This window comes from Corvus moneduloides, chromosome 8 (genome assembly GCF_009650955.1).
Source record: "Corvus moneduloides isolate bCorMon1 chromosome 8, bCorMon1.pri, whole genome shotgun sequence".
NCBI classification, from domain to species: domain Eukaryota; kingdom Metazoa; phylum Chordata; class Aves; order Passeriformes; family Corvidae; genus Corvus; species Corvus moneduloides.
Genome location: NC_045483.1, coordinates 21,933,595 through 21,960,917, shown reverse-complemented (window position 1 = coordinate 21,960,917; position 27,323 = coordinate 21,933,595). Strand labels below are relative to the sequence as shown.

Below are 27,323 nucleotides of genomic sequence, written 5' to 3'. Positions count from 1 at the left end.
AAGATGCTGTACATGATGCTCACAAAAATCCAGTTGCTTATTGCTTCCCATTTGACCCAGCAGCATGTGGAAAGGACCCAAAGCACAACTAAGAGGCAGGCCCAGAAATAATCATGAGAAGGGAAATATCACTAAATACCACTAAATGAATGCACACTACACTAATGGATATAATCCGTGTTTTTATTACTATTCCAGATTGGGAACAGAAACATTCCACTGCAAAGGGAAACTGACAAACACAATACAACCACTTACAATAAATGTAGCCTTTTCATGCCACGTAACAACCCAACCAGCTTTTTCTTTGGGTTTTCCTCTCTGCCAGTTGGTTCCCAGGAAGCATTTCTACCTGCCATTAAGACACTACTGCTACAGGTGTGAGCCAGTTTTATCATTACTGACTCACCTTGCATAGAATTGCTTCTGTCTTTGCTCACCGGTCTGATAAGGAAACAAGAACCTTTGGTAAAAGCAGGGCTGAATCATCCATGCATGAGCTGTCTCTTGTTTGCTCGGTTCTACTTCCCCTAGGAGAGCAGGCACCATAAATTAAATGTGTATTTGTGCCCGGCCGACGGCATGTTGCAGCAATGAGCCAAACACCAGAACAGGACATTAGAGGGCAGCAAGCACACTTACTGCTGCCTCGCTTTATCCAGAGCCAAGGGAAAGGTAAAAAGCCCTGTCCCAACGCTTGGGGGCGAAAGGTTTCCATGCCCATTCCGAAACAGTTCCCGATTTCCAGCTTTTGAACAACTACAGTGTGCAAGAGGCAGATGTAGGAATATACCACACCCAGCTGAACCACGTGAAGAGTGCAAGGTTAAGTGAACCAACCTGGGGAATTTCTACAGCACAGGAAGAGCATAAACGTTCAGGACACTCAGACAGTAACTTGTGAAATCCAGGGCATCATAATCTCATGTGAAAGGATTTTTATTTATGAAAGCGTGATTAGGTCTCCTTGCAATACACAGACACCCCCTGCTCCAGCTGTACCAGGCAGGAATGCAATGCTACAGTTCACACAAACAGAACGATGCTCTAGTCATTGGTTATCTCAAGTGGTGGGGGGTTTTTTATTCAGGACACTTGAGGAAAGGCTGTCTGGCACTGAAAGTTAAGGCTTTTTACATATTTTAGTAAAATGGAGCCATATAAACTACCAACATTCCTTACCACAAAACTCTAATTACACCACAAGCTTCTGTAACAGTTGAAAAGTAAGTCTGAAAGCCGTTTTTAATAAGCCTCACTTGAGAGAGAGCAAGAAATAGATGCTGAACTTCCTTTTCATGTTCAAAGTAGTGATTTACGACAATATTTTAGGATAACTCACATTTGCACAGTTCTCTTAACTACTGCAGAACCCTTTTACTTCTCCAGTTGCCTATCAGCATTATAGCAAATACAACTATTTAAGGTTTAAAGGCTGAGGACTAGTAAAGTCATGCACACTTACAAAGAGTAAAATGAGCAGGTTCAAGTTTTCCATTACTAATTTTTAAGAGTTGAAGAGAAACGCAGCAATATGTGCTTCTATTTCACTTACCCATTTTGTGACCTCAGAAAAAAAACATCTAGAGGAGCAGGTAGTGAAGAAAGAGGTTATAGTGTTTGCTTCTAAAATAAAAAAAAAAAACAACAAAACCCACAAACCACCGTCACCAGAAAAAAAGTCAATTACAGCCCTATCAAAAGCTGAGAAACATCAGTGTCACTGGTTTAAGGATAGAAACAAGGCATCATTCGTAACCAAAAGACACAATTAATTATTTGCCTGGGTGCTGCAGCTGGACAATGCATACAGGCACACAACATTTCAGGGAGGTTTTTTTGGGGTTTGGTAGGTTGGTTTGGTTTGGGGCTTTTTTGGTTTGTTTTGGTTTTTTAAGGTTTAGATTTTTTTCTTTTTGTGGTTTTTGTATCAGAAGAAGCCCAGACACTCTTTGTGAGGCACCAAAGAGGGTTATACTGAAAAGAGAACACATATAAAAAATTCAATGTCTGGCTGCATGGTCTCTAGCTTTTAAGTGGCCTAGCACATAAAACCACCTCAAACTAAAAATATGTACTACAGACCTTAACATGCAATGACAGCAATGAATTGCACCGTACATGCTTCTTCCACCATCAAGGGGTAGAAATATGACTCAGACAAGGGCATTTAGTGACAACAGCAATAAAGGTAATCCAAAGCACAAATGCTTTGCTATCATGTAAGAAACCTAGTCAAACACACTAGCAAGCCCGCTTAAGAGCCTGAGCTGGACGCTTAAGCTCTACTGTCTTCTGCAAAGGTAGCTCAGCTACTCCACAGCTAAAGCCTAAACACAGGTGGTTCATAACAGAGTGCTTCATGTGAGAATTTCAGTCTGAGGGCAACAACGCGGGATGGAACAAGACCTCGAGGAAATCACTGAGACTTTTATGGGCATTAATTTTAATCCAGTATCAACTGATAATACTTTTAAACCAGAGAAAGCTTCCTGATCATAAGCCAGCCACCTGCACTATGAAGGGAGCTGCTGTGAATCACTGACTGCAAGACTAAGTATCAAGACACCCTTCTCAGCTATGAGAGTGTCTTAAGAAGTAGGCTCCAGGCATTCCCCCAAGCTCAGTAAATCTCAACTCTTAAATGTAACCAGTGCAACTACATGTATTTAATATATTCCACATTAAAAACATTCACACCTAGTTCAACCTTAAGGGATATTGGGTTCACAGACCAAATATCCCTCATACTTCTATTCTCTCTTATTACTATCCTGGAAAAACATGAGTTTTCCCATTATTCTGCAAGTTTCTGGACTTAAAATGGGTATCTGCCAAGATTTATTAGTTAAAGGGAAAGCAAGATCAGATGCATTTTCCTCAATCTCCATTTAAAATTGTCTTTATTTCAGTCATTTTAAGCAGAAACCTCTCACAGCAGTTGGGATAAGCAGGCTGTTATACCATTACACTGTTACATTCAATTGCAGAGATACATCTCACTTCATACAAATATAAGCAAAAGGTGTTTGTGGTGAGGTTTTTCAAGGAACATTTCTTAAACGTCTCAGTGTGCCAAGTACATCGATCTGCACTTTTTGCATCAGGAGGCCAACTAGGACCACAGTATATCTCGCCTGTGGATCACAGGGGGAATTAAACCATTGTGTTGTCACAAACCTTACCTGACAGAAAAGCACATTCAATTTGCTTGAGGAATCCAACTGTTCACCTATATTCAGTATTGTCATGGGTGGGGGTCCTTAACTGCACAAAGGTATAGAGCACTACTTCTTGGATTACTTAAAGTTAAAACTTAACTGAGCACTACCCTCCTATCTTCACTCTTAAAATATCTGAGGCACAAGTATGTGTGTGTACTTGTTTTATTCATAATTTGTCTTGGGATACCAAACGTATTTCTAGCTCAGGTCATTCAACAAAATTGTTGACCTCATTTCAAAACATCCAGTGATCCATTTTTCATTCATTAAAAGGAACATAAAAACAAACATGCACACAATTGTACAGTTTTCATAAATGTCTATTTCATTATTTGTGGGTAGCGCATTAAACAGTTAAATACATTTAAATAATGTTTAAGTGACTGCACTAATGCAGAATTTTAACTAGATGGGTAACCAATTTAACTAGAAACCAGCTAACAAGTAACTGTCTAAATACTTCAAATACAGCTCTTGTTCTAGGTCATCCTTCCTGGAAAAAAAAGCCTGCTGGTCACATTGGAAATACATTTTAAGGCCAAATTCTTCTGATATCCCTTCTCTGCAGCAGTTTCTTCACCTTTTCAAGCCTCCAATTCCAGGCCAAGACCAAGTTTATGGCCACCAGCATTGATGCTCTTTCCATCTATCAGGGCGGACAGTGTAAGCTTCACACCTGTAAGATTTTTAAGCAGCATGTTTACAACACACACAGTAGCTTTCATGCAACTCAGCCTCTGTCATTACGAGTCCCTCTCTTTCTATACAATTACTTTCCTCTAAAGATTTTTAGAGGAGAATGCATTTACCCATGCAATCTGCTGAAAGTCAGTCACGTGAAGAAAGCAAGCTGTATGATTTTTGTAAACAGTTATGAAGTGAATACAAGTCTCTAATTGCAAAATACACAAGAGTTCTCCTCTACTACATTAAGACATGCAAAGGAGGAGGAACACTGTGCATACACAGACACTCCTACCTATAAAGGGATAGAATGAAATTAGGATTTTTACTGGTTTTCAAATAAGGAACTAACCAATGGTAATATAGCCTTAACAGGTGCTTTCATATTTAAGCAGAACAAGTTAAGTTCTGGAGGGTTTTTTTACTAAATATGAAAAGCAGGAAGCGTGGGGTTTTGACAATCATAATTTGAAGACCTGCTATTATTCAACATGGTATAACTGGACAAAGCAATGCTTTGCCTAGCCAAAAGCTAAGCTGTCAAACATAATACAGTCCACTCCTGCACAGATCAGTGAAGAATATAATGCATTAATACCATTAGATAGAGTTTGTCTTGTTTAGATAAAGGTTTGATGTACGACTGACGCTACTGTAAAACATCTACTTAGCCTTCAAAGAAAAAATTATTCTGAAGGAAAATAGTTGCACATAAATGTAGATATCTCAATTATTTTCTTTAGGATGCACAGAAGATATATATAACATAATTCACATGATAGCTCTTACCTGGCCTCAGGGTCTGGGTGTAACCCACTCCAACTAGACTAGAATTGTTCACTTTTGCCTAAAAAAAAGAAACCAAACAATTGAAATGTTCTAATTGATTAGTTATTTGTTACCATTCAGAACCACAGCAACACTGCCGTTATCACTTAAACCAAATTTTACTGTTCTTTCAGTACCCCTGTGCTTCCTGAATTCTCTCCTTCCAGCTATGCCCTCATCCCTCAACTTACAGCGGAAGCAGTAACATATTTAAGAGCAGAGGGAATGTAAGGGCAGGGAGAACTGTTACTGGAATGTGGTTTTGCAGGTGAACTTCACCACTTCCCCCTTTGCAGAAGGCAGAGCCATCTACCACCAGTGTCCCAAAAAATGCCACATCAGAAGAATCCTACATGTTCATATTAGTATTAGTATCATATTAGAAGAATTAGTATCTTGCAAGTCCAATCAGTCATGCAGCAAACATTTCATATTATCATCGTAAACAATTTGTACAAAATTATTTATGTCACTTTGCATCACTTCATCAACAGGATGATTCCAACTTTGTAACATACAGGAAACTTTTCTGCTGATCAACTTTTAACCAGTATTGCCAGAGTTCTTACCATGAGAATGTGACAGAGCTCTCCAAAAACTGGCGTAAAAAATTTTCTGTAAACTTACAGAACCAGACATGAAGGTTTTTTGACAATCGTGTTTTTCTTTTAATAAATACAGTAGGATCTCTAACATAAGCATATTTGACAGCCAGATTCTATGAGACTTTGCTGTAAGCAACATTACAGAATTTAAATACTGCTGGTTTCATTATAATTGCCTGGAGTGTAACAGTAATTCCTACAAGGCCTCCCAGTCTATTTTGTACTAATAACACACGGACTCACAGAAACTGGAAATACACTATACTTTGCACAACCCTTCAGGTTACAGCCATACTTACTGAGATAGAAGCAGTGGAATCCAACTTGTATTTAGCTGCAATGCCAAAGCGAGTGCTGTTGCTACCTGCTGTCCAAGCCAGGTTTACAGCAGTTTCAAGAGAGTCACTCACTTTTTGGTAAATTGACCCACCAAATTCGGAACCATCATTGCTGCACAAATTAAGAGAAAAATTAGTTTCCTATTTGCATAATCCCCTCCTTTTGTTCCCCCTTTTATTTTAATACTTCAGATTTTTATTCAAATAAGAATTTCAAAACTTTGAGTTGCTTCCCATTTTTTGACAAGAGAGGGGAGATGAACAAAGGCTTCAGGGCAAAATTAAACTGCAGTAATTCATGGAAATAAAAAGGTATTTCAGAGTGCTACAGCTAATTCTCATGTTAATTGTCAAACAAAGTCCTTGAACAAAATTCCAGATCACATCCTTACAAAACTGACAGATACGTTAATGGTTACAAAATGGGCATTCTGAATTATATGATTATTGAGTATGTGAAACTCCTGAAGAACTGGATGACCTTTCAAAAATCTGTCACAATGTTTTACATTAGTAAATTGAAATAGAATTCTTCCAGTCCAGACTATAAAACATTTTGTTGTTTTCTCCTATATTCTTCAATTTCCATGAATTCAGATAGAATCCCCTTGCTTCCCTTCAAAAGCAAAAACTTTTAACTACCTAAATGCACTAGAACTCCACCAATTTTATTAATTTGGATTGAAAACACCATGTTTTTCAGTAGGTTTTGATCAGATTGCTCTGAAGATCTAAAGGCAGAAGTCTGAAGAAAGTTCATAAACAAGATGCCTTACACTTGTTTAGTTATACTGTTTCATGCACTCTTCATCCCTGACAGGCAAGAAGATGAACCTCCACAAAAAGTCCAAAAGCAAAGATATAGTCTTGCTCTAGAAACTACTACAGCATTAGTGCAACACTAACTACTACCTCTAACAAATCTACTGCCCTTAAATTACAATCTGATACAATTCAATATAATGGGATAGCCAGAAAAAGCATTATGATCAGTTCTACATAACTGAAGTACTCCACTTCCAATTTGCATGTACTTCAGTATTTGGTAAGCTGCATCACGCGTTATGCTGCAAGTGCTAACCAGTCACAGGTGTTGACTGATTTGAAAAAGAGAGATACAAAGTATCATTTACATTTATTTAGAGTTTCCTATTGAAAAACACACTCCATTAATAGCCTTGTAAGCACCTCTTGATATTTCAAGCATTTGTATTTTAACTAGAAGGAAAGGTAAAGAAAGCCTGCTTCTGGAAAGCCAGAGAAGTTTTCAGTACTTACACATTAGTGTGCAGTTGGAAGTCTCCAGTCTTGTAACCCACAGAGAAATTATTTCTTGTCAATTTTGATTTGGCACTATCAAAAGTCATCTGATAACCAGCAAGCCAGCCTTCAAAACCAAAGACAGCTGAACCATGGATTGCAGGTCCGGCAAAATCGAAGTCAACATCGCAACCTAGGTTTACGCATTCACGTTTATAAGCTGACTTAATTTTACCACTTTTCTTTCTGAAACAGAGAAAGAGTTATCTTAAGAAAAGCATACATGATCCTTCTCAATGATCTGCCCAATTCAAGTCCTATGACTCTACACAACGTATCTAAATGCCTTGCACATGCATCCCATCCCCTGGACCAGGCAAAAGTACAGCCAGCCCATCCAGAGCACACAGAACTACTGCAAACAGGCACTTTCTGATTAATGTAGCAGCAGTTGCATGTCTCCTGCAATCTTCCAGGTATTTCTATCCCATAAAATAAGTAAAGTTGTGAAATGTGCAATACTAACCCCATAGTGATGTGGTGGTAAAGAGCCTTTAGCATTGGGACTTGCTAAGCTGGACCAATAGCAAACCATACAAACAGCTCTGTCAATACCACAGACCAGATCAACAGACCATGGGTGTTGCTACTCCCTAAGGTAAAAACATTAACGGTTCTTACCCTGTATTTGGTGAGAAAGTTGTATCAAATGTCAACTTCAAGCCTTTGGCAATCTAATTGAAGGGTGGAGAAGATAAGATAAAGCTATAAATTCAGTTCTTACACAGAGGTAAAGCAAATAAATATTCTCCTAATCTATTACCTGATCTTCAATTGCAATTTCTGTTCCCAGAGTGTTATCTGTGTTCCATTTTTCTGTGAAAGTCAGACCATACTCAGCCCACTTGTATTTGGTCTCCAAGCTCCCATTCACTTTTCCAGTGTCTGTGTTCGATGAACCAGACGTTGTGAATTCCTAAAATGCACAGAAGATACATGTCATCCTGAAAGCATTACAGAGAGCGTTTCCTTCAGCAAGCACTAAGACCTTGTTACAATATGGAAAAAATTTAAAATCAGTAGACAACTTGCAGGGGGAGAAGGGAGAATAGCATAGCCAAGAACTAATGACTCATGCCCACATGGAGCCTCCCCCCAATCCCCATCTCAACTGTAGTGTTCCTGCCACCCCTACAAAATGTACAGGGTGGCAACCTAACTCCAAAGCAAGACAGTAGCCACCATAAGGATCCTCCTCTAAAGCAGAAACAAGTTCTTGAAATGTAAGCCTCAGTTTAATACTCCCAATGAAAAGTTAAAAATCAAACCAAGAGCCAAGAACACTCTAAGGCACATAATGCAACTCCAGTAAAATTCTTTAAGGATCACATATGTATTTTCATTATTCTTGTCAACCATCCCTGAAGATAAATAATGTGCAACTGTAAAATGTCATAGAATGGCATCACTTTTCAAATTAGGGATGGGGTGGGTGCTTTGGTTTTTTGTTTGGTTTGGGTTTTTAATTGTTTCTTAAAGAGAATTCTTAGTCTACCCAATGTGTTAGCCTTTCACACCAGCCACAGGCAGACATGTTTTACTGACACCTGTAAAATTCCTAATCCCCTGGCACTTTGGTTCCATGACACAGAAATAACATTCATGTTTGAAGTGGGAGAGCTAAGCAAACAGTCTGGGTTTATAGTATGGTATGATCTTACCTGGAACTCTTGAAAGTACTTAGAAGTCAACAGTATCACTCACATTTCTTTATTAAAAGAAGTAATCACTGATGTCTCTCTCTATTTGCATTCTCGCAAAGAACAGAATGAATAGTTTCTGTGTACCACTATTCAAAAACTGAAGGCAATTAGAAGTGGAAGCCATGTTTGCAAATACATGTTAAAGAGCTCTTTCCAGTGGAAGAGCTCTTTCCAGTGAAGAGCTCTTTCCCAGTACTATTTCCCTTATGATTGAAGAAGTTCATTATTTCAACTTCTTAAAACATTTAATTTAACATTTTGATCTCTGTCTTCCTCCACGCACAACATTCTTTTCAAACAGACTTCTCACACTTACCTTCCCCAGAGGGAAACACAGATTTGAAATCCCAAGTCCTTAAGCACTCTTACAGCAAAAGCCCAGACAGCACAAAATGAACGTGGTTGAGACTGTTCTTTAATGGTGGCTGATCAAATTTAACCACGTCCAAGATATGTGCTTGTATTATGTTAGTGACCCACTACACCATACACAGTTGCATAATTCTAGTAGGTCTGTTTCTTGGCAAGGGATGGGCACTACACAAATACCTTCAGCTTTAATCTCTTGCTTTGTGCTATTCCTACTGCAAAGGGTCTACGTGACTGTAACCATTGCGGCAACAGCTTCAGGAGAAGCAAAGTATTATATTATCTCTTACCTCTGCCTTAAAACATCTGTAGTACATATATGCCAGCAGTTTCTCCTCCTGGGAAGGACGGCTTATAACTAATACAGGATTCACATTAGGGCTTGGATTTTTCAGAGAATTTTACCAGCATAACTGGTAGTCCTCCAAAGAAACAAGCTAAGGTAAGAACAACTACCTCTGTAATAGGGCTCTTGCAAACTGTTTTTCAGTTGGGATACAGACTTCTAGAAAAAAACAGAGCATATAACCCACGAACCTTGTTTCTAACAGCAAGGTACACTGCTCAGGCTCCAGTTATGGGGAGGAAAAAAAATAAATCTACCTTTGTATCTTGCAAAGTCTGCTCTAGAAATAGATAAAAGTTACAGGGGGCACTGCTTGCATGACCAAGACATCTTGCATGGAACACTACTGCAACGCTTTAATACCTAGAGGAGCCAAAGATTCAACATGCTTATTCAATGCCAACTACTTCATACCAAAATCAAGATCACAGAAATTTCCACCAAACAGTATCACAAGATACTTCAGAAATAAAATCTGTATACTATAATTGGTATATTAAAATACTTTATTTGTTCACCTTCACACTTAAGACCAGGGACAATTAACAAACCCTTTTATTATGCAAAGATTACTGAACAAGACAATATTCCTGATACATTCAGATCTTTAGGGGCTTCTGAAATTCTCTTACACCAGAAATTTGTCATTCATATAACCTATAAAATACTTAACAGCATCTGAAAAGTGCTCTTTTTAACTAAGTATCAGAACATAGCTAGAAAAAAATATAATTAATTAAATTTACTTAAACTCACCACTCCACTTGCAGATTTTGTTTTCACATCCAGTTTCACCAACCCAAAACCTTAACAAAGAGAAGTCAAAGTCAGACAATTAGGCCTTAACTAAGGCCCTGCACATTTTTCAATAAGCTGGTCTTTCAGGCAGTCTCAGCAGTGTCCCACATATATACACATATATAAACAGCTACAGAGTGACTTCACCAACATTAAACTTTTAGATGCCTCAGCAGGTAAAGGAGGCCTCTCCAAAACAAGGCAGGGAAGTGCCTCTCAGTTCTACATTAGTACATTTAACTACCAAATGATGCTTCCAAGAGGAAATATATTATTTTCTGTTCCTGGAATGGAATAGTTTTTATAGTCAATGCCTTTTAAAGAGCTAACCCAACGCATAACATGCCTCTTTTAGCACCAAGACAAAATATCTCAAAGTAAAAAACTGTAAAGCAAAGTCACTGGGAAATACACAACCACTGGAACTGTAATAATATAAGTAGGTTTTATGGGAGTGTCAGTTCACATTGTTATCCAGAGAGGTGAGCAACAGTCTTGGTGAAAAAAAGCCCACACTTTTCCAAAGACCAGAAAGAAACAGCACTGTGACAAAGAATGATTTAACTATGCAGCTGTCTGGTATTAATACATTTTAAGATGTGGAAGGATTCTTTTTTCCAATAGCCATTCCTCTTTCTAGTCCAAAAAAGGCTACAACACTACACTGGTATATAACCCTTACTATATCAACAAATGTTGTGGCACAGACAGACCAGTAAACAAAGTGTGCTCCTAAGTTAAACTACACTTGCTGCTTACATTCTTTCATACTTGCACACCTCTGACATTTATGTGGCTTGAGCAGTAAGATTTAATAACCTTCACATCAAAACAGCCCACAAAAAGCCTTCAATGATCTGTTAGTTGGCAGTAAAGATATAAACACAGCACACCTTCCTCCTCCCCAAAAACACTGGTATTTGATCATTTGATTTTCCATACAGACTTAAAAAGGCAATTCATTGTTGCACCTCAAACACCACTTATAAAAGGTACTATTCTTACCATATCCTTTATTGAAGATATCTCTGGCAGGTTTGCCAAGGTCTACATATGATGGAGGAATCGCCATTGGAGCTGAAAGGTAAGGGGCTAATTAATAATGAACCTTTTACCACTGCACACATGAAAAAATGCTACCCCAATTCTTTCAAGATAGTCTTTAAGACTGATTAATCTACATAAAGGCAATTAATAGATAAAATTGATATAATTATACACCTATAATTAATAGATACAATACTGCAGCATTCCGTGAAACACCTAGATTTTCAATGAAGGTCACTGAACACAGGATGTTTTCTTGGCTTAGGCAGAGAAGAGGCATTGCAGAGAAAAGGCATTACAAGACCACCCAGTTTGTAATTTTTCAGGTAGATTTCTCCATACAACTTTCATTACCAGAAATTAACAAGTAACTCACATTTCCAGAGTTGGCATAGTTACTGCCAAAAACCTGGACACTGGAAATCTAAAAACCTGTAATGCAGACAGTTATTCCCTGAAGTTCTACAAAGTCGAATTTGACACACGCTTATAAAACTACCTGAAAGTACCGACAAGGTTTAATTTTCGAAAATGTAAAAAGAGAGCATATCTGCTCTCCAACATCATTTTTGCCCCATATTTTAGATGGCAGACACACAGTGTAAAAAATAACATGTAACACCATTAACCAGCAATCGATCTGATAACATACAAGAGTTTAAGTTTGGGAGGTTGTCTTGTTAGTTTAAAACATCCAAGTAGGAGGAGTGCGGGGTCTGTGAGATCTCTTTACAAGTCCCCTTCTCAGACAGGGAGCCACTGTTAAAGAACCTGTCACTGCAGATGAGCTATGGCCCAGCCTCTCTGGCCCCACGGACAGACACCAGGCTAAGGTCTCACCCAGGCCCATATCTCACTCTCCTCCCTGGGAAGATAAGAGTGTATCTGTACCCTCCTTGAAAGACTTCTCCCATGATTTCAACAGCAAGAGGCTGCTGTTACACAGGCCCTGTATTTTAAAGTTCAGAAATACAGAAAACAGAGCGTATTAGTAACTCCCCCCCATGCTGTGAAAGGGGGGAGAAGGGATGGGGGGAACAACAAAACTAACTAGACAAGGCAATGAAAAGGCTAAGCACAAGCAAACAAAAATCTTATCTTCTCAAACTGATTGGTCACATTTGTTTAGCAGGCAGAGTCAGATTAACATAATTGACTTTTTATCTTGCTTTTGTGTGGTGGATTGATTTTATTTTTCTTTTTAAGTAAATGAAAACATTATCTTTAGAACTTGAAAAATAACAAGTGCAGTGTTCTCACATGTTAACTTCCAAACCCTAATTACACCTGCCATATATAGCCAAATTGTATGAACTGCTACTATTAAAAAGAAAAACCAAACTATTTTAGCAATCAATGGGAAGGCACAAGACTGTTTCTTATCCTTCTACAACTCATAATGCAGTTTTCCAGAGCACCCTACTTCAGCTCCCTACTGCCCTAAGAGGATAATTTCAACCTCCTCTGAGAAACAATATTTATACTCAGTTTCACACACATACACACAAATTCAGAAAAACATCTTTAGCAAAGATGTCTAAACTCTACAACCAGGTCACTATATCAAGATATCTATCACTTGCTTAAGGACAAGTCTGGTTTTGCAGGGAGTTAAGCTAAACTTTTTTTTTTTTAAAGAGACATAAAAATGGCTTAGAGCATCTGAAGTTTGAAGAGACTTAGCCCAAGTCCAAGTCTACAGAACAACAGACCTTAATCCCAGTGACAAGCCATTAAATGATTCCTATTATTTATTCCATAAAAAGAAGCAGGTGAGAGATCAAATTACAAGGGGGAGTGAGACCTCTCGCCTGTAAATTTCTGCCGTACAGCAACTGTACAATTCTTTAGCAGTTTAAAATATTACAAAGAAGGTTTAGCTACATGTTTCCTTTAATGAACAGATCTCTAACTAGCATCTTCAGAAGAATAATTATTTCTAGTTTTGAAGTTTCATATTAGCCTTCTGCACAGACATGCTTTTACAGTGAAAATAAATGAGCTTTTCCCTTTTGTTTTCAATGTTTTCAAACTGACTAGACAACCAATACAGACAAGAGATTTATGCTAAGCAAAAATGTCTTGAGAAGTTAACAAACTTGTATCTGTGTCAAAATTCAGAGGATTATTACAGTAAAAAGGATGTTGCCATTTAATCTGGCCTAGTTAAGCATCCTTACTGCTTCAGTGAAACCAGCCAGTATTTGTCAGACATTCCAGCCTACAGATGCAAGTTTTGTAATAAAATATTGGAAGAAAGTACAATTGTCACACTGCTGTTCTAACACTATACTATAAAACTGACAGGGATGGATGAGGACAAAACAGAAAACCAAGAGTTAATTTTCGATATACTGAATACCTGATAAATCAGTGTCATCATCAGAATGCTCATTAAATGAAAACAGGGCCATAAAAAAATCAGTTCTGTGTCCTCCAATGTTAGCTCGGTTTGCAAATTCTTATAACCACAAGTAATTTTCTTCAACCCTACTTTTCCACTTAAAAACTAATTAGAAGTGACTAAACTATAAGTACCACTTAGCAACTACAGGTTTGTTGTAAAAACTGTAAAATAATTGACTGGAAGTACAGAATATACTTGAACCAAGTGAGAGCTCCACCTTAATCTTTGCTTCATGCCACCGTGACCAAAAAAAAAAAAAAAAAAATTAATCTGTTACTCAATAGTCACAATCATGCTTTCTTCTGTGATTAAAAAAACCCCAATCACCTCAATAACTGAGCAATGTATTAACGTTATTGGAATTACTACATCACAGTTTTCCTTGGAGGTACTATTTCAAAACTCTCACGCCCCACAATTACAGAATGCCACAGCCTTCTATTAAGATTTCTAACAAAGATCTCAAGATATTCAAGAACAAGCTACAACCCAGATCAGGTCATAATAAAAAAAAAAAAACAACCCTGTACTCAAGCAATTTTAAAAAGCAACAACTACGCCGAAATTATCCCAGTATCCCAACCAATAACAACAGAAAAACCGAGATTATTTAAAAATTAATTAATTAAGTTAAAATACATCGGACACACGGTGACCTTCAGGCTTACGCTGATACGCAGAGCTTAAAAAGAAAAAAAGCCACCTCCTTACCCTTGCATTAACTCTCTCCCTACTCACAGATCGGAGGTGGTCACGCCAGCCTAATACTGGCCAAGCCAACGCAGAAACTAAAAAGGCAAGGTCTGGAAACGGACTACAGGCTCAGGGAGCGAAGGCAGGGGTAGTAAAGCAGCGCCTCCCAGAGGGGAAGGGCAGCGAAGCGGAGAGCGGGGATGCGGCCGCAGCCCGGGCAGGGCAGGGCCGGGCCGAGCGGCGGCCCCAGGCCCAGCGCCAGGCGCGCCGCCCGCCCCGCCGCAAGGTGAACCGACCCGCTCGGCGCGGCCATCTTGGGCATCCCGGCCTGACCCTCCCGCCCCGCCGCGCCTCGCGCACCCGAGCGCGGCCGCGGGGCCGCGGGGGCAGCGCACACGGAGAGCCCCCCGCCCGCCCCGCCGAACCCGGGAGCGCAGGGACCCGCCCGCGGCCCCGCCACCCCCGGCCCACGCGGCCCCAAACCCACTCGCCGCCGGGCGAGCCCCGCCCGCACCCCTCTTGCCCCGCGGGGCCGGTCGCGGCCGGGGCCGGCACCTGCGTGTCGCGGACGGGCGGCGGAGCGGGGCCGGGGCCGGTCGCGGACGGGTGGGGCCGTGCAGAGGCCGCGCTGCTACAGCCACGGGCACTGGAGGGCGAAGTGAAGGAGGACACCGATCCGCCCGCCCGCCGCTGCCGCCGCGCAGGACCCCGGTGCGCCGGGACCGCCCCGCCCGCCGCCTGCCCCGCCCGCTGCGCCGCGCCACCACCCGCCCGGCGGGAGGCGCCGGCAGCCGCGGCCCAGAGCTCGGCAGCGCCGGGCGGCGCCGCGGCCCCGAGCGAGGAGCCGGACGGGGGCGCCGCGGCCCGGCAGGCGCTCGGACGGGCAGCCCCGGCGGCGGCGGGGGCCTGCGGGAGGGCGGGGCCCGCGAAGGGGCGAGGCCCGCCGGGGCCGCTGTGCGCAGGGTGGGCAGAGGCGTCGGGTCCGCCCGCGGGGCAGGAGAGGCTCCTTACAGGCCGTAGCAGCCGCGCCCGGGAGTCTTCCGCCTTGAGGCGTGCAGGGGAACGTTCCTCTCTGGGGACGGGCGGCCCTCGACTGCACATACAGCAGGATTCATGTGCCGCTGCCCTTCTCGGGAAACTACCAGTCACCCTCCCAGGGCCCACCCGCCTCCCGTCCGGCACACGGACTGGGGAAGCCCTTCAGCTGGGGCCAGCCGCCGAGACCCGCCCCGCAGCCGGGGGCGTTTGTGCAGATGGCGCTTGCCGGGAGCAGCCGCTGTTCCTTACAGCCCCCAGGAACCCTTTTCCTTCCTACAGCGGCCGCGGAGCACGGGGCCATGACGCAGTGCCCAGCATCGCTCCGCTGGGATGCTCGCCTTGGCTGTCCCACTGCCACTGAACACATCACACCTCACATGCTCTGCTGCTGCTGCCCGAAAGCCACAGACGCACAGGGACACCCCGCAGGACGGCTGTCCCACAGACAGGCAGTGCCATTCCGCAGGACGGCTGTCCCATTGCTGGTCTGGCAGTAGGACTCCATCTAGGAAGGTTTGGTGCCTCCTGCAGACAAGTTGCCACAGACTTTGGAATTGGCTAAGCTTCGGTTTTACCTCTTCCAGTCACCCCCACAGACACCCCACAGAAGAACACAGCGTATCTCAGGGCAAGAGAAGCAATAACCCTCAGAAACCATTCCTAGACAGTGCTGTCTGACCATAAATCATACCCGGAGAACACAGTCACAAGACTGTTGTGCAGCAGCCACTGCACAGCTCTGCAGGAGGAATTGCCAAGTCACCAATGCAGACCATTGCTAGGCCAAGGAACTGCATGATAGCCATTTCTAAAATTCATATTATTCCCTCCTTGCTTGGATTATGACATGATCTCGAATTCCTCAAGAAAGTTAAAACTCATTTACAAATAAAAATTATATTTGTGTAATATGAACAATACATCATAGCACAATTCATTTTCCAGAACACATGGTACAACAGTAATTTTCCAGGATATTAAGAAGAGAGCAGATTAGCAGCAAGGCCCAACATAATGCCAGTCAGCACCTGCTTGTTACATCAAAAGATAAGCAACAGATGGGTTTTTTTGTGCAAGTCCAATGCTTTCACATCAAAAGACCCAAGAGATGTTTCATTTTGATAGTTACAAATAAGACAGTGTGGCATTCCACAGATAGATATGTCTTGATGAATCAAGAAGGAAAGCAACATACTGAGAAAATAAATAGCAGTAGGAAAAGAAACCCAGTGTGTCTTACTGTGCATGGAAACGTACATTAGGAATAAATAGAGATCTGATTAAGTAAAAATAGATTGTGGTATAAGTTGCTCAGTATTTAAAGACATGCATTTATTATTCATCCCAGTACTATAAATCCATTCTGAATAAGAGTTCAGTTGCTTATAGGTGACATCAGCATTCTGCCTCTTTTTTTTCCTTTAAAGATTAATATTTCAGTAATGGTTTGGCTTTATTGTTAGCAATCCAGGAAAGCAATTACTGCCCCACCCTGAGCAAAAAAAGCAATGAATAACTTCCTTTGTGAGACAAGGCAAAGGCACACAAACTCCTCTGCATTACTCTTCCAGGCTTCTGTAGCAACAGCCTCTGCCTGCCAGTGTTTTTTACTCATTCTTCCCCCACCCCTCCCTCATACAACCCTGCTTATTTCTCTCAGCATATCTTCTAAAGCTTAGAACACCACAAACGCACAGCTTCAGGCCTGCCATAGCAAACCTGAATTACTCTGGATCTTTCTTCTTAGTGATCTCCTCATACCATTCAGTGCACACACCTCCTATGTAGGTGCACTCCCTCTGAATGGGCTGGTTTTCTATTGAAAATTCAGCAGTTCTCAGGTTTTGGGGCCAGTTGCAGTTGAACTGTTACCATTTTGTATGCATACAGCCATATTTATGTATAATTGACATCAGAGTCGCATGTTTTACTGGTACCACTTGGAAAAAAAACAACCCACAGGTCACTAGAAGTTTACTGCCATTTGAACACAAGCTCTGCTTCTCTCTCCACAATTTATAATCACAGTGACTGAAGTAGTGTATGTGAGCAACAAAAAGAGAGCAAGTGGCTACAGTACATAGTAGTGTCCACCCAACAGTTTAGATAACTTACGTTCACTTTTGACATAAGCCTGCAGTCATTGTTTGCTCTCCCCTCCAGATGCAGACCTTCAAGTTGAAGATTCAGTAGAGAAGCCTTACCAAAGATCTAGCAATGAACAGCTAAGTGATTTAGGACTCCTCATTCTGAAACAAGCTGACCTAGGGGATATAGCAGAGATTAAAAAGTGGAAAGGGTGGAAAATAGTTGAAGCTAACAAGAAACAAGTTCAGAACAAACAAAGCCGAGAGTTTTTTTCTATGAAGGAGTGCAATCCAGTACAATTACCTGACACAAGAAGCTGAATGTTTATATGGGCTCCAGGGGAAACTAGACAGGCTTGTGGAAGAGAAATCTAGCAAGGATTACTAATTACTAATCCATTCAACAATTACATATGGCTGTGTAACCTGTTTGGAGTCAGAAAATCCCTGCATTGGAAATGGAGGTATCATTTAAGTTTATCCTGTTCCTATCACTGTTTCTTTTAGGTATGTGCTGCCTAAATCATTGCTCAGTTCATCATCCCAGAGGCAGGGATATTAGATTGTCTACGCCTTTTGTTTGATACCTTACTACTACCCTTACGCAAATTAGGCCTCTAGAAAGCCCTAAGGGGGCAACAACAGAGGCCCATGCTGCCAGGATGTTTTAGTCTAAAAAACTTAATGCCTTTCCATTTTTTTCCCTAAACAGTTTTAAATAACCTTTTTTCAGTTTAGCTTAAACTACTAGGAGGAAGTTTAACTTAAACCAGATTCTAAGACACACTTAAAACAGGTCCACACAGAGCTAACACATTTAAATAATCTGATAGAGATAATACCTTAGCTCAGAGGAACACCAGCTAATATTAACCAGTGATTTTAGAGCTGAGAAAGTAAACGGAAACCAAATTTGAGAACGTCAACAAGGGAACCAACTTGTTTGGAGTCCCTCCTAAGACTAATGGAGACACAGAGCAGCTTACAACTACATAGCTAATGAAAGGTGGTTATCCATGGCTCTACAGGGAAAGCAAACTAAAAATCCAATCCTTCTTTTTATGGTGTGTGGAGACACTGGACACTCTTCTTGTACATGTTCAACACTAAAGTACCTTATTCCCAAATAAATAGTAAGAGGGATGTGGAAAAGGTTCTGTTAAAGAGCAAGAAGAAACTAAAATAAAAGCCAACCCTATGCAGAAGAACCTGTACTTATTTGTTCTTCCAAATTTTTATTTGGTTGATAATATTTTTTTCCTTAATTTTTGTTTTTCTTGCAGTTTTCATTGCCTTAGGATTTTTTCTGTCGTTGTTGGGTGGTGGTTTTTTTGTTTTTTTCTTTAATCTTCAAGGAATAAGACTTTTTGAATCTTCCTGATAGATTTACAAACCATCAGGTGTCCTGACACCCTGAAATACGTTCATTAATAGGCTTCATTCCTTGCAGGGGATAAATCCAAGAAAGGGAGGGGCAATCATACAATCAAATGCTGACCTGTAAACAAAACATAATTAATGCAAAACTCACTGAGAAACTCAGAGATATGTTCCAAATCACTTATGTGGAACAATAGGTTTGAGTGATTGGTGCAGTAGTTCTCACCTGAAATAAATATCAGAACAGCTACTCATTTGTGCTGTATTGTTGACATTCTGCTCATGGTGCAGGCTGTAGCAGTTACTGTGTCACATGGATGCATGGCACTTAGTTTTAGAGGTTACAAATTTTTCAGTTATCTAAGTTTTTTGTAAGAAGTTTAATGAGGATTACATGTCTCAGAAAACCCAGGGCACTTTATACCAGGGGAATTACACTGCAGAGCAAAAGGCCTCCAAGACTTTGTCTTGCTGAAAAGAATTTGGTTGCCTCCACGACGCTGCCTCTCTCATTGTAAAGCTTAAACCAGTGAGGGACACTCAGGCGCACAAGATGTTGAGCAATGTTTTTATGGCCTTGTCTCTCACTGAAGCCACTCCAGGGTTAAGCCTAAATGCTGTAAATAACAACTTGATGGGAACAAAGCAAAGCTCAGTCATGGAGGAAGAACATGCAGAGGACTGTGCCTAAGAGTTTTGTACTATGTTCAGAAGGGGGCATGGAGAGAGGGAATAGAAAATGGCTTGCCCCCAGGCAAATCCCTCCCTGGGAAAAAAATGTGCTACCCTGGCTTCATGACCTTTAACATTATTTACAGGGTGTCCTTATTGTGCTCAGAGTACTCTGATGGTGGTCTTTACTGTAAACTGTTCTGATGCACTGCTCTAAACCTGAGAGCATCTCTACAGTAACAGCACATATTGTTGGCCATTTGCTTTTGAGGGACTAAGTTTCCTTCTTAAACAAATAAACAATGCTAAAATCCTAATAATATTTGCTGACTTACCAATCTGCACTTCAATCAATTTCCCTGAAAGCAGGTCTTTCTTAAGGTCACCTCTCTTTCTAGGGTGCCTGTTTGTAGCAGGCTTTACAAGCGTAGCATGTGATGGCAGGCCATTTGCAATAGCCAGGCTGGAGGGGTTTCAGGCTTTTGGAACCTGAGCTCCTGCCCCAGATAGCTCGGACTTGGAGGAAGCTTCAGCCGGGCCAGGCTGGCTGAGCTCTGACACGGAGCGTGCCTTGGCGCTGGAGGCCGAAGGGCACCATCCCCTCTGGGTGGGAAGGAAGATTGGTGGGTCTTTAAACAAGGAGAAAGCAGCAGATTCTTGGAAGCAGATGTGCTGTGAGAAGGATGGTGGTGCTGAGCTGGCCAGCAGGTCCCGCGCTCTGCGGCGGCTGTCGCGTTTGGCTTCTGGGTGCACTTCTGCCAGTGATCCCCGAGCGAGTGGGACCAGCCGTCGCACCCCCTTCAAGAGTGTGGGGTGGCCCAGGTTTCGTCCTACAGGCGCACGGGAATGAAGGGTGAAGTGCCAGCCGAACACGGGCGCTCTGTCCTGCAGCCCCGGCACTTCGCGGCGCGGTTCATGCCCTGTCATTCCCTGGGAGCTGCCTTTCGGGAGCCCCGGCAGCGGAGGGCAGGCTTTCCCGGCCGGCACAGCACCGCAGACGGAACTGTGGGTGCTGAGACAGACCAGGCTTTGAAAAAGGAGACAGCGACAGAGAGGGAGTTCAGGCTCTTGGCACCATCTTTCTAAAAGCAGACTGACATGCTGGAGTACACTGAGTGCTCCTGCACACCCGGCAGCACATCCCGTAGGGAAGCGGACAGCACAAGTGGAGCTGACCTAAAACCGATCAGCTGGAGTTTAACCGGAGCAATCTGACACAGCTGGTTACCTGGGAGGAGAGGCTTATCTCGATAGGACAAACCTCTTAAAAACCTACAAGAAATTATTTATCTACAGCAGTATTTTGACAGCTATCATGCTAACAAACATAAAAGTAATGAATTAATTACTTTTTCTGCCTGCATGATTTCCTTGCAAAAACTGTGTAGCCCACACCCTACGACAGCATGTGGAAAGTAAGCAACCTTTGCCAACATATGTGACTCATCCAGTCCTTTAAGGGTTCCATTCTCAATTGAATATGAGATAATAGAACACACACCCTCACACAAAAAAAAAGGGACCTGTAGCAGATTTTTCCTCTTTCACAGAAATTTGACTGTGTATACATATAATCATGTTCTAGTTAGTTGCCAGGTGCTCAGTGCAGGACAGTGCAGCAGAGCTGATGATAGTGGTTCTTATAATTAGATCTGCCTAATCACCACCAGTAAAATGTCTTATTTTACTAATACCTTATTTCATTGATTCATTTTTCTTCACTCACATTGGAGGTTCTAGTCCAGAAATTTGTGTTCAGAAGTTTTGATTAAAATATTCAGTGCTTTATAAGGGAAAAATGCTGTTTGCCCAATTGAAATAGTTTTTTAAATGATTTGAGACAGGTCTGTGCAATTCATGTTGAGGTGGGTATTTCAGACATCTCATGAAAGAATTGCCCTCTTGCTGTCTAGTAAAACTCACCCACTCAACCTATAGACTTCAGAAGGATGTCCCATGGTGAGGTTTGGCAACTGATTTCTGTTAAGGGTGTACAATGGAGGCCCGTGCTTAATCTCTGCACTTAATGTAATTGCTCTAAGCCATCTCCCAGAAGTACCTGTGCATACTGCATCCCACAGCTAAAACAATGGAATGAGATTTCTACAATTTAACCCTGTAGGGTAAGTTTGGCTGTGGTTGTGAGCAGAACAGAAAGTCCCTACAGGTAACCATTCAGGAGCATAAGAACCCTAAATGGCTCCTGTGTTCAGGAGCGAAGAAGAGAAAAGGGTGCAAAAACCAAAGGCAGACAGGCAGAAGCACGAGTAAGTACTAATGCAAGGGGATAATGAACTGTGTGACAGGAACAAGGGCAAAGATGTCTGCTGACAAGAATGAAAAAATCAGGGCTTTACTACAGGTTTACCTGCAGCAACTAATTTCTCTTCTCTTAAAGACTCTTTGTCCTTCTGCACAAAAGGAGTAATGACATTGACCTCTTTTGTACAGCCCAGCACAAAGCGAACGTTGAAAAAAATTGTCCTGCTTTCCAACCCTTACATAACTACAACTTTTTTTTTTTATGTCACATTGAAAAAGTTGCATACCCAGGTGTAAAACTAACTGAGTGTGTAACAGAAAGACAGACAAGATATTGCTTAAAAATCTACACAGACTAAAATCCAAGACAGGTACAATAAATGTGACATATCACAGTTTAAAGAGGGCATATTATTTGTATACAACCAAACCACCAGGAGAAACCATGCTCCATTCTAAAATAAAACTAAACAACCTCCTAGCTGTCCCCTTTCTGTTTGGAAGGCAGATGTGTCTAGGCATACCTATTTCATACCCTGAGAATACATTCATCACATTTTTAGAATCCATGCATTTAAAAAGTTTCTCCTACGCTATGGTTTGGAGAGACATTTGTCTGACACGACTGCCTACTAAGTAGAAGTAGTTATTGCTAAAAATTGCTGGCTTTCAGATACAATATGCTACAGAGACTTGAAAAGCCCATGCTGGGGAAAATGGATGGTCTGTGGTTGCAGATGGGCTCACAGGTGCAGGTTGTGGAAAATGTCAATGTCACTCACTTCATCAGTGTCAGTTACAACCAGAACCAAAGACAGATCTGTAGGAGAAAGATCTGCAAGTAATGATCCACAAAATACATATTTCTAAAAAATGTCACTGAGGGCTGCCAACCAAACAGACCTCTCTGTCTCTCGGTGGGCATTCACAGCAGGACATGGGCTAATGATTCAATTAACCCAGCAACAGATTAGGGAAGTAATAAAAATTAAGAGGCTAGCCAGGACATATCTAGAGAAATAGCATGTGGATCATTGATCATAAGGAGTGATCACAAGGAAGGAGTCCTTTCAGAGAGAGAAGTGAGCCTTTGCTCCATTCTTGTCATGTAGAGATAAAGTTTTCTGGCAGGATGTTTTCAGACCCAGGGTAAAAGTTTCCAGGCAACTCACATGATTCAAACAGAAAATAAAACCTTCAGAAATGGAATATAACAAAGAACTACAATTCAATTAAATAAATTCTTATATACATTTAAACTTCACATTTCCAACTGCATTTTGATTAAAACTTAGGTGCACACTGCGTATTTATGACTGTAGTAAAAATGTGTCTTTTGAAACAAATTGAGTATTTTTTTTCTGAAATAGCTTCCTACATTTTAGAAAATTATTGAATATATTATAAACCATACTGTTCTGTAGTGGTTGTCTACAAATGTATTATCCAGGTGAGTATCAACAGCTTAGTAATGCTTCCTAAGTGACACTGAGATTGGACTATTACAGTCATCCAGCACGTCCAAGGTTCTCCTTGTGTGAATCAATGCACTTTTGTCTGACAGGGCCCATGAAATTGAGAAATAGAAATGGTTTTGATACTTCAGTTAATGGATATTTGACTTCGTGCATTTCAGGAGTTAAGAAACTCAGAAAATTTCCTTTCTATTGTGTATTTGCACTAAATCTGACTTCTTAGGTCTTCAGTCCCATGTGCCAAACTGCTTTAAGTTATACCACCTCAGGTATCCCTGTGAAAAGGATAAAAAAACCCCTTACTTTACTTCAACACTTCCATTCTTCTTGCAGACAGGCTTGGAGATTCAACCAAGCCACAATAATTATAGTTCTGATTCAGGCTTCAACTGCTGTGCTTGCTATTTTATAAATACAGCTTCTCTCTATTTCTCCTGGTAAGAGGGACAAAATTAAAGCTTTTTTATGACCGTAATAGCCACTAATTAGAATAACCTAGATATATTCATTCTTTCAGAGAACAACAACAAAAAAAAATTATGCTCTAGCAAGGTTGCAAGTAATAGCAGTTACAGAGATTCAACTATGCAGGGAGTCCCATGGCTGGTTTTAGCAATCCTGCATTTCCAGTATAATTAAATCAGCAGCTACCCAAAAGTCATCCTTCAGTGTGCTAGATTCATCCACCAAGATTAGATATTCATAGGAGAAGGCTGCAATGAGATCAGAAGATAATAATATAAGATTTATTATACAGAACGCTAGAATAGAAGCTAGAGAATGACAAAGCTTGCAAGATGCTTTACATGGAGATCTCTGTTCTGTTTAGACGCAGGAAGCAGCTCCATCAAGCAGCAGCCTAACATGCCTCAGCTTGATGGCATCATCATCCAGGGTTCTGCCATCACTGAAAATTCACCCAGCAGCAGTAAATGGAAACATCTGCACTTTGCAAGTGTGATCAAAGTGGTGTTTTTTCAAACACTTTTAAGCCGGAAAGGGCCGAATAATCTATCCATTGAAAATCAAACCTCGTGATATCCAAGATTGTTGACAGTGTATCAGGTTATGAAAAAGAAGTAACAAAAAACAAAGCAAAAATCCCCAAATAAAGATGACTTTTGCATTAATCAAACGCAGTTCCAGGGTCTGCATCCACCAGCTCAGTCCAGGATGACTGATTCAGAGATACAGTGAACTTCTGAACTTTGTGCCATTATATGGCTGTTAACATTTGTTCAGTAATATAGCATAAGATTAGCTGCACTAAGTGCCAAATATGAGTCATATTGCGTAGGACTTCACTCCATCCTGGGGTAGCTCAGCTGAGCTGTGGTCGTTCCCAGGAGGGGCACATTCTGGTCCAGGCTTTCGTGCCTGCAGCACCCCTTTCAATGTACTTGGCAGCTTTCTGCTGACACAAGCTGCGGTGAAAGGAGCGCGAGGTGTTGCTGTGGGTGCTTTCTGATACATCTGCCTCCCTGGCCTTTCTCTGCAGTATCCAACCTGCCGATCAATCCACAGCCTTGGCTTCTCCGTGCTTCTACAGCTGGCACTGCCAGCAGCTCACAGCTCATCAGGCTTCTGTGAGCTGGCTTAGACTGCACGATGCACGGGACCAAGAAAAATTGCATGCACATTGGTTTTCTTTCTCTCTCTTGTTTTTTTGGGGTTTGGCTTTTTTGGAGGGTGGGGGGGAGGAGGCTGGGTTTTGGTTTGTAGGGTTTTTTTTGTTTGTAGGGTTTTTTTTTTAGTTTTACTCAGCTATTCATTGCAGGAACAAATAGTTTTATTAGTAATGTGTTTATTTTCTTTTGTTGTAGTCCTGATTCCTTACAGCTCAGGGAATTTATATATAGGAGACTGATTTGAAGGTATTCTCACTGTTTTAAATAAGCTGAGAAGCCAGGGCAGTGTAATAGGCTTGTCTGATTAAGCCCATTGCAATCTTTGGCATGCCGGGGACTACTGTGCTTTCATTTTCCAAGAGGATGAATCTCAGCTGTGCTTTGAAATCCTCAGAGCAGGATACAGACGTGCAGGTGACAAAAGCCGGAGCTCGGTACTCCTAATGCACAAGCATACTTCTTTTGGCAGGATCCTGGCACTCAAGCTGTTATTCCGATCTGCTGGCCGTCTGCTTTCCATTAATCACTTCTGGCAGAAGAAAAGGCCTTCCAAAAATCTTTCACCTTTGGCCTATACTCAGGCAGCAAAAAGGATGTAGTAGCACATAAGGTTTGTGCCAGAAGGGATCTTCAGCCTGAGAGCACGATTCTGAGGTTTTTGCCATGAGATTCCCCACAGGTCTGTCCTGGAAGACTCAACAATCTTGTCAGCCACACCCCATTTTAGGTTTCTTTATCTAAATAGGGTGGTAGTCCTCAGTTACCCTGCCTGTGTTTGTAGCTAGCTGACAAGTTAGTTCATGCCTAGCACAGATCTGGCAGGACAATATCCCAGGAATGATGATTAGAAGATGGATAATGCCATACAAGCTTTTTTTTAAGACTTCTGTGATTAGGGAAGAAAAGGAGGAAAGGGAAGCAAGAAAATATGGATCTGAATCCAAGTCAACTTCAGCCTTTTCTTCCCTGTGCTTGGGAACATTAATGTACAAAAATCCTTAGACAAAACTAAACTCCTCTTACTGAAAACAGAGAAAACCTTCCAAGAACACCACATATGATTAACCATTAAGATAGAATCTTTAAGAAAGTCAGCACTCTTGATTAAGGAACCCAAAATACCTTTATTTTACTCCTGATAGATGCCTTCAGAAACACTGATGAATTTATATGTCTGTTGCTCCACCCTCAGTTAAGCTTCCTCATTTCTTACCAATGGAAGTAAGAAATCCTCCTTTCTAGGCCAGCAACTTTCTTACCTGAGAATGAATTTCACAGTTCTTCAGTGGTCAGACTGGTATTTGAGATACCAGAGACCTGCATCCCAACCACCTACTGCCCCAGTATCCAAATGGGTGTAAATTCCCACATATTGCACAGCTGGGACTGGTGGCCAGTGCCTCTTAAAAGCTGAAACAAGAATGATAATGATAACAATATGTGCATTTATGCTTATGTGGGGGATTTCTTAAGCAGAGACAGATCCTTAATCTTTGTGCATGCAGCTCTAGGTATAAATTCTTCCTACATCTGACATGGTAGCATTTTTTAGCATTGGATTAGCTGGAATTGAACTTCGAACATCTAGGCAAAATGTGAATAAAGGTAAGCTCAGGCTACAGTCTTATGGATGATATGTTCACTACACCACATGCTGGCAGGGAAGATCCCGTGGCTTCCCCTGCCGCTGCAGTGATCTGGGCTATTCTGTCATTCATTGCCAGTTCTCCCATTCCACAGGAAAAGCAGAGAAGGGATTTGTACTTACAAATAGTATGTGGGAAAGGGCAAATCACAGCCATCAGATGACAAAGTCTATATTCCCCCTGGAAAGCCAAAGTGAAAATGACAGGTTGTGAACCATCTGTGAACCACACCAGCTAGGGCAGGTTTGAAATTAACTCCGGTGCATTTGGATGTGGTAGAGATAATGCCTGAGAAGGAGCCTGTCTGTGGATTTAGCTACTGGTGTAACTGCCCTGTAGGCAACTATACCTGGAAATAATAAATTAATTCTGGCATATAAACCCCAGCCCATTCCTGGTCAGTGTGCACACTACATCAGTACAGCCCTGACTGGGTCATGCCTTCACACCAGGCTGTTCCTGCTTCCCAAATCCCAGTCCAAATCACCAACGCAGCATTTCTGCAGTGCTGGGACAGAGATAGCATCTGAGTGGTATTCCATGTTCCAGCTTGCCAGAAGCAGACATCGGCCTTCTGCTAAAGCTCCGGTTTTCAGTTACCCACAGCTTGCGGAAACAGCCTGGTTAAGAGAAAACCAGAACAACCAAACACAAGACCACCTTTGGGAAGGAGTTGAGAGTCTCGAGAGCAGCCAGAGGCCTTCAGCAAGGGCTGCCTTCAGCAGAGCCTGCTGCAAACTGCTCTCCTTTTTCCTCCACTCTCTCTTCTTGAT

At 41.7% G+C, this 27,323-nt stretch overlaps 1 protein-coding gene across 2 annotated transcripts; it reads right to left on the bottom strand.

Moving 5' to 3' along the window:
* Nucleotides 1-2,884: 2,884 nt before the first annotated feature.
* Nucleotides 2,885-15,072, bottom strand: VDAC2 (voltage dependent anion channel 2). 2 transcript variants are annotated; one of them, XM_032115965.1, is made up of 9 exons: nt 14,918-15,072; nt 11,221-11,292; nt 10,174-10,223; nt 7,763-7,915; nt 7,621-7,673; nt 6,958-7,185; nt 5,641-5,791; nt 4,698-4,755; nt 2,885-3,900 (listed from the first exon to the last, which is right to left on the bottom strand). In XM_032115965.1, exons 2-9 carry the CDS (start codon nt 11,285-11,287, stop codon nt 3,809-3,811), a joined length of 852 nt encoding a protein of 283 aa, XP_031971856.1. In that variant the 5' UTR covers nt 11,288-11,292; nt 14,918-15,072; the 3' UTR covers nt 2,885-3,808. The 2 variants fall into 2 exon arrangements, with proteins under 2 accessions (XP_031971856.1, XP_031971858.1); XM_032115967.1 differs by lacking the exon at nt 14,918-15,072 and having other exon boundaries at nt 11,221-11,294.
* Nucleotides 15,073-27,323: the final 12,251 nt, after the last annotated feature.